Below are 19,593 nucleotides of genomic sequence, written 5' to 3'. Positions count from 1 at the left end.
GTAAACTGCTGGTCTTCAGAGCATGCAGATCCCATTTGGGGATCCCTTTTGTTACCAACCAGGAAATTCTTTATGAGTTTTTGAACTATTTCTGCTACTATGTGTTTCTAAATAATTTTCTGAGTCTTCTAAGGTTATGAACACAGGTTTGAGCCCATAAGGATGGGAGGACCAGTGGTAAGGATATTTAGCCTACGACTTGGGAGGGCCCTTTTCCCTGTTCTGCCATACTTCTGGGATTTCAGGGGTATTGCTGAGACACCCATTGCCTTTGCTTTCAAATAGTAAGGTAGGAATAGCAGCATTACATTACTGTGCTTTGCAAGGATGAATACACTCACACAGTACAGGACATGTAGTGCCTTACATATGCTGAATACCATTTTTTCATGTTCCTAATCAACAGACTGCTGAGAGATATTAGTTGTTTAGCATAAGTAAGTTTTAAGTAGACTGAGTTACAGAGTTATAATATTGTGTGATTTGTTTTTCGCTTTGCTTGCTTAGCATGAGTACCTGGATTACAAAGGCACTCTTTCCACATCACAAATTGATGGAGAAAGAGAAACTATGGCACTCAGAAATCCATTTATTAACTCTGACAGAGAGCAGAAATTATTGGTCAGAGATTTGAAAGCTCTATGAAAAGATTCTGTGCTCATGGAGTAACCTGGGAACAGATTCATGAAGTGCAAGGAGATGCTGAAGGGGGACGATCACCCTTATCCTCTATGAAGTGTTCATTCTGGAGCTTGCAGGCTCTTTACTGGGACATTTTTCCCGTTTTCTGTGCCATCCCTTACTGTACACGAAGGAAAGAGCGATGGGGAGCGCGTCGAGCTGGGGCTCCCTGTCGCCACAGAAGGCAAGGTGGGCAAACCCTTTGAAGAGTAACTGTCTGAGTCCTCAAACTGTATCTACCGGAGCAAATTAATTGTATGAATAATTTGTAACTCTCTGGCTCGGTCCCCGGCGCCAGGCACGCCACACCCAGGATGCCGGCCGTGCCCTCCGGGCCGTGCCCTCAGGGCCGCGCCCCTCCCCGCCCGCCGTGCGCCATGTTACGGCTCCGGGGGGAAACGCGGGACGTTATGGCCACACCGCCGGAAGCGGCGGAAGGGTTTCGCGGGCGGACCCAGCAGGGCGGAAATCGCTGAGGCGAACGGGGGTGGCGGCGGCAGCGAGCGACGATGAACAACAAATTCGACGCGTGAGTGTCACCCCCGAGCCCCCCCGGCCGACCTCCGGTGCGGGGCCTGCACGGCCCCGAGCCCAACTGGCCCCTCCCGCCGCTGCCCTGGCGCCGGGCGGGCGAGACGCGATGAGTCACGGGGCTACGCACAGCCCCGTCCCTGCAGCCGGGGCCCGGCCCGGCCCCGAGGGGACGTGGGACCCAGGGGTGTGGGCGATGGGCCGGCGGCAGTCCCGCACCGGGGAGTCGCGGGCCGCCTCGTGGCCCCGCTTGTCTCTCGTTTTTTCCGGCCCTTCGCAGGGAATGGGGCGGGCGGAGAGAGACCTGTGGGGTGCTGGGTGCTGGCGCGGTGTCTGCTCGCCCGAGGCGCTGCCCCTGCTGTGCTGGGGGGCGTGGGGAGCAGGGTGGGAGGGCGTCAGAAGAGTTACAGTGGCAGGTCTTCACGTCGGCCTCCTGAATAGCAGGGAACCCTAACAAGTAGCTGGGGTTTCCTGTGGCAGATCAGTATCTAGCACAAACTACTTGAGTTTGTTCCAAAAAGCTGTTTCATGGTTCACTTCGGCTTAAAAGCGTGTGCCCAAGATGCCTGTGATGGGTATGAAAGTAGAAGCAGTTTTTACTGTGTGGGTTGTCAGGTGTAGATTTCCAGACTCTGGTGGCTCCTGTACCGTGGAGGAGCTTTGGAGCAGAGACTACCTGGGCTTGGTATGAACCTTCTCAGCTGTGTGATGGCTCTCTTTGTTGTTTTTCTTTACCAGATTGAAAGATGATGATAGTGGAGACCATGACCAGAATGAGGAAAATAACACACAGAAAGACAGTGAGAAGGAAAAGAATGATCGTGAGAAACCACAGAGTACTACGAAGAGGAAGGTATGGTGCTGGCATCTGCAGTCCACTGCCAGGGCATGGTGTGGCAGTGCTAGGGAGTCAGTCCTCAGTTCAGGGATAAGGAAAGTATGTCTTGGGAGGGCTGTGGTCTCAGTGCATTGTTACTGCTGCAGTGAAGACAGAGGGACTATGTTCGATTTCAATAGTTTGTTGTAAGCTTTGGAGGCCTCTAATCTGAGGGGTGAATGCTGCCCTCACTAACATAGCTACTACCGTGCCAGGCTTTGGAATGGAAATGAGAAATAAAGCTTCATTTTTCTCCAAAAACAAATGTGGAAGAGGGCATGGGGAAAGGACTCCTGTCTGACAGGGCAGTAGTGGTTTGAAGGTGGTTTAGCAGGCAGTGTTTGTGCCACTGTTGAAATAACTTTCAAGATGTGTCCCTGTGTGTAGTGTAGCCTGGTCAAGAAGGCATAAGGCATCTATCTCTACTGGGTTTTTTTTAATCTTATGTTTAGGAAAACTGTGTGCTGTGTCTGAAGTAATACAACCCTTGTAAACTTGCCATAATCAAGAGGAAAGTAGAGATGTAAGCCCTGGTAACTCCTGTAACAGCATCAAGTACTACAAGATAAGGGCTGTGATTGGGGTTTTCTCTGTAAGTTTTGACTCCTGGCTAATGAGCTCTCATTAGCCTCTTTTGTGCTCATTAGAAGTCTTTTTAATCAGAAATCAGTGTTTTGGAAATTAAAAAGTGATCGCTGCTCACTGCTGGTAATGGCTTCTGCCAGAGCTGACATAACAAGTTCTAAGATTAATCCTTCCAGAGCACTGGGGTGTTGGTTGCTTAAGGCAGTTGGTGTCACCAAAGAGTTTTAATTGCTTTTGAATCATGGCTCATTATAAGTGGAGTTTATCCTTCCCAGAGGAGGAGAGTGTCTTTTTTTTCTTCCTTAATTTGAAAAAGTTAAGGGTCTCACACTGCCCTTTTTAGTTTATCTGTTTGTTTTCCTTTGAGGCACAGTTATGGACTAAAAAAAATTCAGTAATGATGCCTCTGATGGCTTGAATGGTTGCTTTTATATGCTGTAAATATAATTTTTACCGTTCTCCTTTTTAGAGGAGCATGCAAGGGGTAAACAAGCTTTTCTTTTCTGCAGGCTGTGGTCCCGGGGCCAGCTGAGCACCCCTTACAGTATAACTACACCTTCTGGTACTCCCGACGGACCCCCGGGCGGCCCACCAGCTCCCAGAGTTATGAACAGAACATCAAACAGATTGGCACCTTTGCCTCCGTGAGTACCCCCCTGCTGTCCCTGTGTCACTTGGGCACAGCGTGGTCCTTGTGGCTCAGTCCCTCTGTGCTGGCTCTGTGCACACACAGGCTGTGCTTGTGGTGGCAGGAGCAGAGGGCAGTGAGTGGTTTGCCAAGGCAAATGAGCTCTTGAATTACTTATAGCAGGAGATGTGTCTTTAGCACTTTTCCTCTGCCCTATGCTGGACCTCTGTGCATGGTGGTTGCTGGAATAATAATAGAAAAAAAGAAGAGCAGCCGTGTAGTTCAGTTATGGCTGGAGCAGAACTGGACAGGTCAGCAAGAGAAGAAAGGAACAGGTTTTCTGTTCCTTTTCTGTAAGGTTCCCTCCCCCCCCCACTTCCCTCCACCCACATTCCCACCACAAAGACTGTGTTTGGAATAAGCATCTGGCATGCTGTATTTGCCAGCACCTGGTGGCCTGCTGTCTGTCTGGAAGTGATGGATAACGTGCAGTTTGGTGTTGCAATCAAGTTCATTAAAATGCAAATTGCTCTTCCTTTCCCCTTCCACTCTGTGGTTGCTTGTTCCTGGAATAAACTTGAGCGTGTCCTGGAAAGGTGGTGTTGGGTTTTTCCATGGTGCTGGCAGAGTAAAACCTCCCTCAAGAGCCCAAGATACACAAGCCCAAGATTACTGTTCTAAAGCCCAGGAAGTCTGTTGGCTGTTTTCTTCCTTTTTCTTTTCAATCTGGTATTTGCCCAGTTCTTTTAGGGTCTCTTACAAATGTTCATTTTGCCCACCAGTATATGTCCTCTGTAATATGAGGATTTATAAAAATACCCCTTTATTCCTTCTGGAGACTGCATAAAAATGTGCCTGTCCAAGCAGCTGGGTTGTGTTAGTGCATGCACACAGGATAAGGGTGGGGAGAAGAGCCTGTTGTTGTGGGTAGTTACTGCTCCTATTACCCCGTGTGAGCAAGTACTTTCAGTTCAGATGAAAAACGTGGCTGCCACTTCGATGATCTGGCGATAACTTTTCAATCTGATAAATAAGTATAGGCTTAACATTGATTTTTAGCTTCTTAGAGGAAAAGCATCATGTTGAATATTCTGTTGTCTGCTCTTTGCTACAGAGAATTTATGGGGGCCATTATAGGCTGGAAGTGCAGCAGTTCTGTTAGGATGGAGAGAGACTGGTCAACATATCTGATGATGTGTTTGGGTCCAAATTCTATTTAAGGAAATTAAAGGGCAAACTTCAGAAGGAATTGTCTGGGCTAAGTCTGGGTTCAGATTTATTCTTGGCTTTTCAATGGAAAGCTCTAAAAGCTGTGAAATGTGAGCCACTAGAGGGCACGTTCCTTCACTGTGGGAGTGTGATTTCCCTACGGATGTTCCGTCGTGCCTGACAAAAATAGATTGCTTCTGACCCCTCCTCAGTCTTGGTTCATAATTTTATTGACTATAAAAGCAAATTCCGGCTGGGATGGCAGAGGTCACAGATTGGAGCGGAATTCCAACTGCTGACCAAGTCATTAAGGTCTCTGATAAAGTACTTGGGGTGATGTCTGACCCCTTCAGCTGCGCTGCTGGTCTGCTTAATAGCTATTATCTTACTGAGTAGAGTCTTCTTAAAATATGGAAATTAGTATAATCCCTTCCACTGCCTTGTTTTGTTTTAAAGATCCATCCTCTCTCAAATCCTTTCTTACCTAGAGATTGTCAAAGGATAAATATGCTATTTTTAAGAACTATAAAAGATAAGTCCCATGCCTTACAGTCAGATTATCTCAAGCATACACAGGGGTGCCAGAGTGGAACTGGTCAAAGTGAAGTTGTCCAAGTGTATCATGGCAGACTGTAAAAGGAAATAAGATATATTTTTAAAAAAACTCTGAATAGTGCCTCCCAATCTTAAACTAGCATCAGAATGTACATGTTGTCTTAAAATCTGCGTACACTAAAATTAAATACAAAAAATGTCTAATTTGGAGGCTTCTGCAGTTTCCATGGTCACAGAGAGCAGTGGTTATTCAGGGCAGAGAGGCTTGGCTGTAGCTGATGCATTTGCTTTTATATCATAATCATTGGACATACCCAATGATTGAAAGTTTGGGCAGTAGGATTTATAAGATATGTTTGGAACTGTTCTCCAGAGCAGCTGTTACCTTAGCACAGATTTCTTCAGACAAACACTGAGTGACATTCGAGGCCCCTATTGAATGTTTCAAGTGGTCACCTGGTAATGGAGCCAGTCAGAAACAGGCACGCAAGCTCTGACACTACTGCTGCCTTTTATGTTGCCTAATTAACACCCTGGTGACAAGAGAGTAGAACAGAAGAGGGGAAGGTGGCTCTGGAGAGCTGGTGTAAAAATGGAAACCTGTTTCTGTAGAAGTCTTGACTGTGAACAGTTTGAGCAGCCTCACCATGTGGTTCGTGTTGTTGCAGGTGGAACAGTTCTGGCGGTTTTACAGTCACATGGTACGTCCTGGGGACCTGACAGGCCACAGTGACTTCCATCTTTTCAAAGAGGGCATCAAACCAATGTGGGAGGTGAGTTGGAGCTCTTATTTCTGCCTTGATATTTTCCCACAATATTTTGGGGGGGAACCTTCTACAGTGGAGGGACTCTTGTCATTAAATGGCACTCCATTGGATTTTCTTGGGTGAAAAGCTTTCGTCTGGGTTTCCTGTAAACTTGTCCTCAGAATTCTGGCCCATGTAACCTAACAGTCATGCTGCCAGAGAGGGAAGATGGGAAAGTTGCTGGCTGCACCTCCCCAAAGGTTTCTGAACTGCCATTGCCAATGGAGGGATACCCCAGCTAAGCTCTGTGCCTCCCAGTATAGGCACTTGCCTCTTACAGCTGCCTCCAGTGACAGCAGTGCCAGGCTTTCCTCTGGAAGGACTGGACCTCTCCAAGTGGAATTCAACAAAGCTTATAAAAACCAACACTCCTTTTTCAGTCGAGGAAGGCAGAGGTGCAAATGGCATATGGTTAGAAGCCTACACACAGAGCTGGAAATGGAAAAACAACTTAGCCTTTTATTTGCTTTTTTTTTTTTTTTTTTTTGTTCCAAGGCTATAGTTTGCTTCTATTTCTATCCAAATCTGTTTAAAACATTGAAAAAAATCTTTGCCCAGCTAATCATTCTTCCAGTTCCTGGCCTGCTTCCAGCAATGACCAATAGCATTCACAATATGAGGATTTTATGTGTTTCTCTGAAGTACCTAATTATACTGCTTGGTCCTGAGAAATTTATATGTGACCCTTGTTGGCAATTATTTTAAGCAAGGTGTTTTATAGCCAGTTACTGCAAATACAATTTATATAAAACGTTTAACCCTCTTTGGACTCCTGGTGAGCAAATTCCTCAGACCAGAGTCCCCAAGTTAATGATACCAGAATTTGTATAGAGCATTTCCTGGTAGCCATTTTAAGGTGGGAGTGGAGAGATTCTTTGGTATTTTTACTTCTGGCCCTACTTCCTTCTTATATTTCTAGAAGAGGACCTGAGATCTCACTTCTGGCCTTTCACTGCTGCGTGCTTTGTAGGGCTTTGTTTATGTTTCTTCCAAACCAGTCCTTAGTTACTGTCATTCTGGTAGGCACATACGTGCCTGTGTGTAGCTCTGATCTTTTTCTGCATCCATCTGTGCCTTTTCTGGTAAAGTCAGAAGCACTAAGCATAATATTCCCTGGTGATTTACTGGGGTGCAGATCATTATTATTCTGGTAAAGGAAAATCAAATGCTTGACTGAACTGAATCTTGTTTGACTGAACTGAATCTTGTTTAACCTGAAAGAAAACTAACAACAACCATAAAGCACATGATACAGCATCTGCCTCCCAATCACTGCTCTCTCTGTAGCCTTGAACCTGCTTAAGCCACCTTTGAGATATTTTTAGCAATATCACTGTCTCTTCTGATGCCCGTTAGTCATTGTGGAAACTTTGAAGAGTAACCCAACTCCCAGTCTAAAGGCTGTGATGTTCACAACTTGGAAAACAAGGACGCTTAACAGAAAGTAGTTTGCTTCTCACAGGAGTCTGCCACATTCCTAGAACTTGTGTTGATTTGGATGGCTCCTGTCATGCTTTGAGGTTTGTCTGGAGCTGACGCCTTCCCCTTTCGGTCCAGCACATACCTGAAAAGTAAGAGTCAGGTGAATGCTGCTGTTATGCTGACATTTCCATGCTTCCTCAGGATTGCTTCTTTAGCACTTGCTGTCTCTGAGAAAGCACACAAATGTTTAGTTTTATCTGACCCCTAGAGAAGCTTTAAGGCTAAAATAAAATTAACTTTATTTCATTAAGAAGGCTTGGGCTGCCTTGCCTGGCATCTTTAAGGTGTGTCCCAGCTTGACAGAGGGGATTGCTGGGGATTTGGGGAGGGATGTCCTGTTTTGTGCAGTCTCCTCTGAGTCATCCTTTGTTCTCTGTTTCTGTCCTAGACCTGTCTTCCCTTACCCTTCCTAACTGCCACCTCTTTGACTTGTTCCTACCTCTCTGTCTTCAGCTTTGGATGGAAATTTGTTCCCCTCTCACCTTGTAAGATTTCCCAGCTACAGTGTTGTACCAGAGAGTGCCACAGTGTTCTGCACAGAGGAGAAGCTGCTCTTTGACATAGCTGTGTGTTCTGGGGAGCAAGGGAGGCTGTAGCAGTTTCCAGCTTTTTGTCAGCTTCAAGATACAGAATCACAATACTGAGGTGACAGACTGGGTGCTTAGCATAAATTTTTTCTTTTATTCTCTCCCCTCATTTTGGTTATTTCCTTGGGTCACCACAGTCTGGAGCAAACATTCAGCTGTATGATGTGTGATAAATGTCAGTAGTTCTCAGAGAACAGGGTCGTCCTTTCTGTGTTAACACAGCTTGTGAGCCCATTCCTGGAAATGTGGAAGGACAATGTTTATCAATTTTTTGCTTGCTTTTAAAATACCACTTTGCAAACTCTTTCCTGGCCTTCCATGCTCTGTGATGAGGGGGTTCTCCTGTTTTACAGGGATCTTGTTTTACAAGCAGAACTACATATACAGTGGATTAGACAAATGGTGAATGAGTCTCAAGTTTAGGAATAGTTTTAAAGTCCTTGCTTCTGGGTCTGTTTGTGCAGATTGGTAGGCTGGTGTTAGTCTTTGCTAGTGGGATCAAAACACTACAACTCAAGTCTTCAGAGCATAGAACTTTGTCTGGAAGGCCGAGGGCCATTGTTTCAAGTACTTTGTATTCAAAGTTAGTGGTTTTCCTCTGTCTCTGCTTGTATGGAGGAGAAGTGAAATAAAGTGCTTTTGCTTGAAAATACCTCCCTTGCCCCACCCAATCAATATCTGCTCCTGTTTGTGGCTCTGCTGTCTTGTGGGTAGCAGAAAAATAGCTAGGAGAAAACAAATCAATTTATTTCCCCTCTTCCTAGGATGATGCCAACAAAAATGGTGGTAAATGGATTATCCGTCTGCGGAAGGGCTTAGCATCACGGTGCTGGGAGAATCTTATTCTGGCCATGTTGGGAGAGCAGTTCATGGTGGGGGAAGAAATCTGTGGGGCCGTCGTCTCTGTCCGATTCCAGGTGAGTGCTTGTGAGAACTAGCACGTGCTGCCGTGTGGCAGGGCTGCAAAAAGTGCCCCGTGCTCACCCCTTCCTCCCGTGCTATTGTGCAGGAGGACATCATCTCCATATGGAACAAGACAGCCAGCGACCAGGCCACGACAGCCCGGATACGCGACACGTTACGAAGAGTGCTCAACCTACCTCCCAACACCATCATGGAATATAAAACCCACACGGATAGCATCAAGTACGTGTGCTGGCCAGGGGGGTGCTGCAGGTTGCATGTGTGCTCGAGCAGCTCAGTGCACGGCGCAGGCGTTGGCAGAAGTGCTCGTGTGCGTTAGGGCTGTTCCTGCAAACTGAAGTGCAAACAGCAGCAGTTGTTGCCAGCGCGCTTCGAAAGCCAAATTCCTTTGTTGTTGTCGTGCTGTTGTTAGGGGTGTTTGGTTCTATGAGCAAAACCTTTTTCTTTTTAAGTGTGTGATCCAGAGTTATTTTAACAATCTACCCAGCCAGTCACTCAGGCTATGGGCAGCCCAGGGTGGGACTGTGACTTGATGTATTCAAAGAGAAGATTGCAGTAGGGGGCGGAGGGGGAAGAATCATTTGAATAAACAGAGATTCTGGGGAGTAAAGTGCGGAAGCTAACGGGGATTTATAGTGCCATTAGACTTATAAATGGTCTTGGGAAAGTGCTGTGTGAATTTACAGTGCTGTACAAATGATTTCTAATCATAATAAACGTCGTATATTAAGTCTTCCAGGCCCTGGTGACAGAGGCTCTTTAACAAGACTAGAAGATCATGGTACACAGAGAGGACAGCTGTATTTTTAAATAAATGTATTATAGCTTACCGTATCAGGCCATTCAGGGTGACTTTTATTTCCCACAAAGTGACAAAAATTTGCACATATAGGTATTAGTTAGAGGTGAGTAATATGTTGTTTTTATTTTTTTCTTAAGTGTATTATAAACCAATACACTGATTAGGTCATATTGGTTAAATTAATACTTGAAAAGGTGCACACAGAAAAAGAAGTGAAACAAATGAATAAGACACTAATGGGGCAGAGAGCTTTCTAATCTTGCCTGTAATGAGGGTGCAAATATCTTTCATGACTTATCATGCTGGCTTGTTCTTTCCAAGTAATCACCCTGTCATCAGTCTGCTGTCAGACAGTTTGATGGGATCAATCCTGGTTCTAGCAGACAGCTAGCTTTCAATTTTGAGTGTGGGTCACTAGTATTTATACAGAGATCTCGCTGAAACTGCCTGTAGGCATCTAGTGTTCCATGTGGCCCTCCCTCCTGTGTGAGTGGGAAAGAGAAGGGAAGGAGATGATTTTTTCCATGATTTTGCCAGTGGTGTTTCTCATGCACTTTTTGCCAGGAGAGGGCACTAGGGACTCTCTGTCCATGTTGGGAAACAGCAAAGTGCTCATGTGGACACACAGCAGAGTATTTTACTCCTGTTCAGCAGCAGCAGACTGCGGACTTTGGTGATGCGGCTTTGTGGTGAGAGCAGGGAGGTGTTTGACTTCTCTCAGGCTCTGTAGGAAAAGCCGTGTATGGAGCCAGCTATCCTAAGCTGTGGTGGTGGTTCATATAGCAAGTGTAAAATGGGAATGATATGGCCTTTCCCTTGTGAGCTATCGCCACCAGCACTTCCTAGCATAGAGAATGCTGCTATAGCAATGTTTGTGCTTGTTCTGGCAGGTGTAAGGCCTTGAGTGATGGTGCATCCAGTAGTGTGGCATCATTTCCCTACACCAGTGTAACATGCTGTGCTTGCTGCCCTCTCTTCCTGCATAGCATCCAAATTTCATTTTCTGCTGCTGACATGTGGTGCAAAATGAGCTTGTCTGAGAATAACAGGTGTTGGAGGTATCAAGTTTAGTAGCTCAGATTACAGCTGGGAGCAATTCTTAAATAGAGGCTGCCTGGCTTGTCTCCTGCTCATTCTTCTGTGGGTAGAAGGGTTAGTCAGGAATTGCTTCGATGATGTCCCAGTCAGGTAGGTCTAAGCAATTAACCTTCTGCCATGTAGGGCATCATGAAAGCCCCTTTTTTTCCCATTGCCTCGCTTGAGCTGCAGCAGTCTGATTGCAGTGCTCTCCAGCACCTCCTTCCAATGGCACTGGTGTAAATTCAGAGCAGAACTGCTGTTGGTGGAGTTTCTGTGTAGTCATGCACAGACCAACTTCTTGTGCCTCTCTTGCCTGGTACCGGCAGGCAGCAAGGGGCAGCAGCTGCAGAGAGGTGACGGTGGCTGCTTTGTGATAGAGGAGAGCAGGACAGCCCCAGCTTTCACTCTGACTCTGCTTGGCTTAGCTTCATATCATTAAGGTTCTCTCACTAATGAAGAAGCTCTTGTGTAACTAGTTCTATCCTCCATAAAGTCTGGCTCCTTTTCCTTGCCCATCTATCAAGTCCTGTTGAAATACTGTCCGTCATGAATAAACTCCACTTATGCTGCACATGTACCATGTGATTTATGACTCGGGAGGGCTTTCTAGCCAGCACTCTATATTCACACTCTGGCTGTGTTTCATGAAAAGCTCTAATGGAAGAGCTGTGCTCTAGGCTTTGTCAGGGCTGCCTTTCGAGGGGGGCTCGTGACATTTTTCATTTGTATGGGCTGCATCTCTCCACTAGAGCTCTGCTCATGTGCGGGGCTTGATTGGCATTGATTGTGCTTCAGGGAAGGGAGCATGCTTAGCAAGAAAAGAACAGGCGTTTCTCAAAACCTTGACTTTTAGGTAGTGAATTGACCTGGATTAGCTTTTGACACACTGTAAATGAATGCTTCTGTAGAAATTGCTAGCATGCCTCTCACTGTGGAACCTGAGCCCTATGTTTCAGGTTTTATATATTCCTTTTGTGATGATCATTTCATATTAAATCATTTCTAGACACCATTTTTCATGAGTTGTCAGTGAGACTGCAGCCCCTTTTATTTCAGGAAGTGGTAGTGCTGCCAAGCTGCATTTGAAAAGTACCTGTTGCGTCACAGCAATTCCAAGGAGCTGTTCTGCATTCTGTCCTTCCTGCTCTCAGTGGTGGGGCTTGTGCATTTAGCTAGATAAGCAGATCTTTCATTGCAATTTTCCTGTGTTTGTCCTTTCTCTTGCTTGAGATATTGACGAGCTGCCTAAATCCCAGCGAGTAGAAGGGTCAGCCCAGTCTGTATGAATTTCCAATCTTGCTAAGAGAACTAGAACAATCTCTTGGACTCTGCTTAATTCCAGGGGATTTATAGTACCTTAGACATTACAGTGCTGAGCACCTGAAGAGAACATATGCGACATTTTGTGGGTTACCTTATTTCAGTAGCTGGAGAGAAATTGCTTCTCTTTGTTCCCTCAGAGGTGCACTGAAAGAGGTGCCTTCAGATGCAGTGAACTGCTTAATAGGTTCAGTTCATCAGTGTTGTTAACCTTGGAGGTGACATGGTCCAGAAGTGACAGTGGCTTATGGACAGTGGTACTTCCTGTGGCTTGGAATTAAACAAAAAAAAAAACCCCAAGAGCCTCTTTTGCTGCCGTAGGAGGTGCACTGTGCTTTTTTGAAAGCATAATGTTGCCAACCACAGCCTGGCCATGGGTCAGTGAAGCCACTGAAAATATTCGGGTATCTGTAGTGAGTGAACTGCAGTTGGGAGAGGGGTGAAGGGGAAGTGATCGCTTTTACGTTTGACTTCTGAGCCCTGCAGCATGAAGTTTTTGGCTGCCTTGCATACACCTTTGCCCTGCCTGGGCTTATCAGCCTTTCTTTTCCGCACTGATAACTATGTGGTCAGTGACCATCTTTGTTGAGAGCTCTCAACCCCAACACCATCCAGGAATCCCAGGCAAATCCAGCAACACTGTTTCCAGTGTCAGGAGAGACCAGAGCAGTGGCCATCAGCAGGTTGCCACTGAGCAGGCTGGTGTGGAAATGTTTTGGTTGCTGTGTGACGTTATGGATTGTCTTGTCAGCTTTAAAGCAAGGCTGCTTTTTCTGAAAACAAAGCTTCGCTTATTCGTGAGTGCCTGCTGCAGTGAGAGCTGAGCAGGGTATAAAACTATCCTTTCCTTTCAAAGTCACCACTGATAACTAATGGGATGGCTCGAGTAAATGAGAAGAATAGTTGATCTTAATAGAGCTGGCACTGGGTTCATTTCACTGCAGGCAGTTGGAGGAAATGGCCTCAGACTATATTGTAGGTAGGAAACAAGAGGATATCCTATGGAGGGAATAATGCACTGTAAGAAGACTGCAGGGGTGAGGTTCTCAGGACAAAAACAGGAATGGCAAAAAAAGTGAGGAATTAGGAAGAGAAATCCCTGTGGAAGTGGCGGGTATTGGGCAAGAAGATTGGTGTTTGTGAGAAAGCTGGTGGTAGAGTGTTTGTGAGGTCTCCCTTGTCACAGCAGAGTTCAGCTAATTCTGTAACTATTGTGGTTTTTTTACAGCACTGGTTTCCATTTGCTTGCTAATTTCCAAAATTTTAGGAGAATTCCTCAATGCTGCTGTTCTACTTGTGTCACCTGTGCCTTTGACTGTGTCTTTAATGGTGTGGGCAGGGTTAATCTTGCCTACAGAGAGAGGGTTTCCAGATGGGACCCTCACATATTGATGCTTGTGAGAGGAAGGCAGGTTGCCTTGGGTCTTGCCAGCTATAGAGCTGCATTGTTTCACCCTGATCCATTCAAGTCTGAGAGCAGGAATAAAATCTAAAGGAGAACAGTGATGTTCCAGATCTGGTAGCTGTCCTCCTGAGTCTCCGCAATACTGGCTTAATTCATTTATCACTCCATTCTCCAATTCCAGTCGTTTCCAGGTTGCTGCAAGTCTAAGAGCACTTGCATGGACCTGGTCTTTGAATTGATGGATTCATTGATTGGTTCTCCAGCACCATAATATGCTTTATTCAGAAGTGTCCATGACTTTGTGAAAGGCTTCCTTATCTTGGTGGCCTGTCTCTTACCAAAAAGGTGTCTATAACCTATTTATTTCATGGTTTTTTCAAGGTCAGTTTAGTTGTGTTTATTAAGTCGTGTTATATTGCCTTTGCTACAAGTACTGCCAGATAGGTGAAAGAATTATTTCAGGCTAGAAGGCCATCCTAGATTTTTTTTTCAAGCTGTTAGTCACAAAATTCTTGTCTGGATGTGAACAAATCCAAGGGGAGGCGCCCAGAAAGAGGCTGTGCTGCTCTGGACACCTGCAGAGTGTAGTGAGTAGTCAGTGTGCTGGCAGGTTCCCCATGGGCTGGCAAAAGAGACAGATTTTGGTGCCCTTTGTAAGGTACCATAAGTTCACTCTGAGCTCTCTGAATCCTTTCTTAGCTGGGGAAGGAGATGGTAAGGAGCAGGATTGCACAGAGAAATACTGGAGGCAAACTGCTAGGACTTAATTGAGGATGTTTGCAGAAAACAGCTAGTGCCACTTGCACAATGATGATTTGGAAAGTCCCTTGAAGCAGCTAAGACTGCCCTTCCTCTTTTTGCTGGAGTCTTCTTTTTTTTTTTCCCCTTCTTTTTTTTTGGGGGGGGGGGGGTGGGTTTCTTTTTGGGGAGATAACAGCTTCTTTTCTCATTTTTTTTGCTCCAACTTACTTGCTGGGGCTAAAGGGAGCCCTGTCTGGGTCCTGACCCTGGGCAGTGGGGAAGAAGATGGGAAGTTTCAACAGTTGTGGGTCAGGAATGAGTATGGAAGAACAGCTCTGGCTGGCTATATTTAGCCTGCTAATGTTTCCATTTCCCATCTGTTCAATGGGAATAATCTAAATGTTGGGGATCAATTCACCAAGTATCTGATCGCTGTGCAGACAGTATGGCAATAAGGTACTAAAAATGTCTATACATAAAAATAACCTCTTAGACTCTCTGGCACTGTGCCTTTGGCGTGTCACAGGTCATAAAGATTCTGCCAGATGAAATTAACTGGCAGCCTTGTTCGGTATGGAATGAGAGCAGCTTGCTCTCCTGGCATAGTTTAGGTACATTAGGACAGACACATCCTGGTGGATTTTTTCAGTCAAGTCAGCAGATAGTTGGAGTCATTAGTACTATAATATATATGAGGGTCTTGAATTAAAAATTCTTGGCTGGAAGAGCTTTTTCTCTCTGTCTGTGAGGACAGAGATGAAGGACTGTGTCCATGATGTTATTGGGATGTTGGAACAAGGAACTCCTTAGTTTGAAATGGGTAATAAATTATCGATTATGTTGACAAATAATCTGCCCTTGTGTTCCTTCTGCTGAGAAGTTACAAGTTTGGGAAAACTATGGGAGAAGAAAGAGAGATGTGATTGTGGGTGATAGGAGTGTGTTAGAAATACAAGGGAGGCTGGAGGGAAGACACGAAGGTGGAGACTTTTTGACAAGTCTGGGGATGTGCAAAGCTTACCAACAACTAAGAGGCCTCAGATAGAGAGTTTCTCTTCTCCCTAACTTTCTTCTGGAGAGATGCTGTTGAACCCCAAGGTCTCTGTGTTTATTTGGGCTATGACTTGCTGGGAAAGAGCATGTGACACCTGAGCTGCTTTTGCAAATGCTATTTGGGATCTTGACTCTGAGGCTCAGGTAAGAGCCAGGTTGGTGGTCTGGTTTTGGCACAGGTGCTGACTAACACAGGGTTTCCATTTCTGGACTCTCCTGTTGTGTTGCAGTGGCCTGATGAAGCAACGCACAAAACAAAATGTGAGGTAGCTGAGAAGTACCAGCAAAAAAATCTAGAGGGTGGTCTGAGTTTATGATTGACCTGGATTCCTTTTAAGGTCCCTCCAGCTCCATGGGACTCTGTGGCTTCAGAAAATGGCTTGGCATGTGCTGTAGGCACCAGTACTGTTTTGCTGGGCATGGAGAACTATGAGGTTCTTTGATGACTTTGATCCCAGAAGATAATAGTCATGCTCACATTAACCTCAGCATCTTTTCCCTGAGAGGGTTTTCACAATGCTGCCTTCGTAAAACCAACAGCAATTTTTCAGTCTGCTGCCTTCATCCATCAGTAAGGTTCTCCACGTTGCAGTGGAGTGCAGTGTTAGGCTTCTCCCTCTGACTTATCTAAGAACATTTTCATTTCAAATAGCTGCGATGTTTTTACTGGGTCATCATTAACAATGCAGGTTTACAGTAGGAAATGAGACTTCCTAATAACAATTGGATTCTGCTGCCTGTTGGAAGAATTTTATAAGAACTAAGCTGTGTGGCATTAAAAGAAACTCTTTTTGGGGGGATTACCTGCATATGCAGTATGTGGCAAAGCATGAGGCCAGTAACTGGCTGAGTTTAACCAGCCAAGGAATGTGATAATCCTTCAGAAAGACGTAACATGGGCTATTTTATGAGCAATAGGAAATGGATATTCCATTTGTGACTAGGAAGGTCATACCTGTCTCTGGGTATTAATGTGGCTTTATCACCAGCAGCCAGTGGGAACGCTTCATGTCTGTGCAGAACGCTAAAGCTGCCTTGTGCTGTCAGATGTTTGGCTGGATTTTAAGGATGCTTCTATCCACTAGGGCGATCAGAGAATATTGCCTTGGTCTCTGAAGACAAGTGCCTTTCAAACGCCATTGAATGTTTCTGCTCTCGTTAAAAGTTAAGAAGCCTTTGATCTGAAGTGCTATTTTTTGTTTTTTATTTCATTTTTTTTCCCTCTGGCTTGCCAGGGCCTGGGAGGAGTTTCATGGCCTGGTGAACAGCAGTGGCCGCTGATCGAACGCTCCCCCTCCCTCTGTCACACCCAGGGTAGGGCCTCATCTTTCTTCCTATGTGACTTCATGGCATACCTCTCAGCTTCCAACCTTCTTCCCAGGCGCTGGCATGTTCTCTTGCCTTAGGGGCCTGATGGTGGGCCCATTCTGCTATTTGTTCTTTTCCAAAGGTCAAAATGATTTTTTAAATTTTTTTTTGACCAGACACCAGCATTTTCTGTTGAGGTGCTGTGTGCTCCTTTGCTAAAGTGTCCTTCCTCTGTATGAGGCACTTGTATCCCAGACCTGGTCCCAGGAGGCTGAGAGGTATGTCTGCAGCTTGGGTGTGTTGCCTAGGGTTGACTGTTATCAGGTATGGAGTGGTAAATCCTAAGCACATCCAGGTGATGGACACTGAGAGAGGCACCTGGGGCCTGACACACAGCTCTTTAACAGTGGGCTGGAACAGAATAAATTAGTTGGTCAGTAAAATGTTGTTCAGGAAGGACACCCAGCAGCTGCTGTAGGTAGAAATAATAATGTTGTGGCTAATGAGACAACCACCTGCTTCTGCTGGTAGTGTCAGCCAAGATGTGCAGAGAAGATAGCCAAGGTGAGCCCAGGGCTGCTGGGAGCCTCACAGCTCAGACTGTTTTTCCCCCAGTGCCAACTTCCCTGATAGCAGGCCCTTAAGAAGGGCCAGCAAGAGGCCTGGCCATGAGAGTAGGGTTGGTTGTTGCCAAGTGGGATCGCTGCATTGCTGAGTGCCAGAGCAGAGGAATCTACTGGAGGGACACATTTACATTGCCTAATTCTCATAACTGGGGATGAAATGTAGCTGCTCCAACACAGCTGAGCTCTGAGGAGCTGCTGGGGATCCCAAAACCTCCCTCAACAACATTGGGCAAGCAGTGTTCTCATACCTTGCTCTGAAGTCATGGGTGAAAATAATATCTCTCTCTCCTCACAGGTTTGGCTTTTTGTGAGGCTCAGTGTTTACAAAATATTACACAGGCACTTGGTAGTGTTGTTATTGTTAGATAACATTCACATGTCCTTCCGGAGGAGGAAACCAGCTCACTTCATGAAATACCAGGCTCTGAAGGCAGCAAATGTGCCAAGGGCATAGGAAAACAGTGGCAGAGTTCATTTAGCTCTCAGCTGTATTGGGTAGCCTGTGCTGAGCACGGATGAGCAGAGGGCCTGGGGCACCCCAATGAAGGCAAAAGGAGGGAAAATGTAGCAATCTGTCCATGGAAGAGCCAACCAAAGTGTGCTGTCCTCCTGAGGCAGGTGACATAGGTGGAAGTCCAGTCTGGGATAGAAAGCCAAACCATTGTTGCAAATTAACCAGAGTCCAGTTAATGAATCCTGAATCACATTCCCAAATGGCAGCCCATCCGACTCTTCTGGCAAGTGCAAAGGTGAACCCCAGTCTTCTGCAGATGGCCGCCAGCATGGTTTTTGCTGTCATGCTATAGCAGAGTAACTTTTTAAACTCTCTAAAAAGTGGTTTTTACTTCCTTCTGCTCTTCCATTTCTCCAGCCCACCTCCTGGAGGTGTTCCAGTCTGTGCTGGTACAGCTGCCATGCAGCTCCTGGCAGCACACAATGATAGCTCAAGGGTTTGAGTGGAATTTCACAGTCCTGCACAGCACCTTGCTGCTGAAGTTGCTGCTGAAGTTGCTGCCTTTGCTCTTCAACCATTTGGTGTGGTATGTCTTGGGGCATCCCTAAGTGTTTTGGCTTGGGCAACTTACAGCCCTGTCCCTGTTTATAGGAGGAGCTGCCAAACCTATCCTCTCAAAGTAATTGTAATCTCATTTGTTTCCAACACACCACCTTTCTATTAATGTGGAAATACACTTTGCCTGTTGCTGGTGCTCACAGGCTGGCAGTAAGCAGTAACAGATTTCTGTAACCTCCCCCATCTTCAATTGCTGCAGTGCCATGAGACTGTACTGAGGGAGATTGTAGGCCAACACTCCTTCCTTGGTCAATAGCCTCTGAGGCTTGTGGCTGTACTCACGTGAGTAGAAGCTGCTGACGAAACTCTTCTATTTAAACTTGAGGGATGCATTCTTTTCAGATTAGATATTCTTTTAAGGTAGGAGAGATCAGAGAGCTAAACTTGTTGACAGTATGACTAAATACAAGGGACAGAGGCAGGGGGAGGTTGGTCTGATGGTGTATTTGTGCTCCAAGCAGAATCCCCAAGATAAATTTTCAGTAAAGAAGAGATCTTGCAAGTTGTTTAAACACCAGAATCCACCAGGGAGGTTTCCACACTCTATCATGTGCTTTGCTCACAGGAGATGACAATTTTTTTCTTATTGAATGGGGATGAACCAGGATCTCCCTCTGTTCCAAGTGTTCTGGAGTGACAGCTGACCTGTGTGAGAAGTCTGTAGTTGGGAAGCAGATCTGCAGAGGAAGTTTAACGAGCGTTGATTTTGAGTGACGTACTGGGATGGCAACACTGGTAGCTGTGGTGGGGGGGAATGGGGAGGTGCTGTGATCTGAAGGAATGCACATTTTTAACCACTTTTTTTCTTCCCTCTGTTTTCCAGGGATAATTCAAGCTTTCGAAACACAAAAATCACATTGTGAGAACAAGAGTTGGCACTAAGCTCCTCTCTCCGTGTTGAAAGCACTGAGAGTGCCCTCCGACCTCTGAAGGGACTCATGGGCCACTCTCGCACTCCTCCCTGGGGGAAGGATCCACCTGAAGCCCTCCAGCAGCGGTGACAATAGAGGCCGATTTTGTCTTACACAAACTTTTTTTTAGCAGTGGGGCGGGAGGCAGCCTTTCAATTAGCGGCGGGCCCTCGGGGCCGCATCTTGCAGCACTTTCCTCTCTTTCTCTACATGGCATGCAGGATCTCTGGGATTCTGCCTCAACATCAGAGCCTTTTGCTGAGGGATACCAGTATTATAAATCTCTCTGCAGCTGGGAGGAGCATCCCAGTTGAGAGTCAGCCCTGTGGTTTTCAAATGCCCCTTTTCAGTTCTGCCAATAAATTATTGGGTCTCTTTGTTTCTTTCAGTCTCTTTTATTTTTTCGCTCT

General features: G+C 45.9%; 1 protein-coding gene across 2 annotated transcripts; it reads left to right on the top strand.

The window, feature by feature from the left end:
* The first annotated feature begins 1,126 nt into the window (after nt 1-1,126).
* On the top strand, nt 1,127-19,566 carry EIF4E2 (eukaryotic translation initiation factor 4E family member 2). Of its 2 annotated transcripts, XM_048314699.1 has the most exons (8): nt 1,127-1,210; nt 1,951-2,065; nt 3,184-3,318; nt 5,735-5,839; nt 8,706-8,858; nt 8,951-9,087; nt 16,502-16,580; nt 19,096-19,566. In XM_048314699.1, the coding sequence occupies exons 1-7, from the start codon at nt 1,191-1,193 to the stop codon at nt 16,545-16,547; spliced, it is 711 nt and encodes a 236-aa protein (XP_048170656.1). In that variant the 5' UTR covers nt 1,127-1,190; the 3' UTR covers nt 16,548-16,580; nt 19,096-19,566. The 2 variants fall into 2 exon arrangements, with proteins under 2 accessions (XP_048170656.1, XP_048170657.1); XM_048314700.1 differs by lacking the exon at nt 16,502-16,580.
* The last annotated feature ends 27 nt before the right edge of the window (nt 19,567-19,593 follow it).

The sequence above is a fragment of the Corvus hawaiiensis genome, chromosome 10 (genome assembly GCF_020740725.1).
Source record: "Corvus hawaiiensis isolate bCorHaw1 chromosome 10, bCorHaw1.pri.cur, whole genome shotgun sequence".
Classification (NCBI taxonomy): Eukaryota; Metazoa; Chordata; class Aves; order Passeriformes; family Corvidae; genus Corvus; species Corvus hawaiiensis.
Note: the sequence above shows the minus strand (reverse complement) of the source record. Positions and strands in the feature narration are given on the sequence as shown.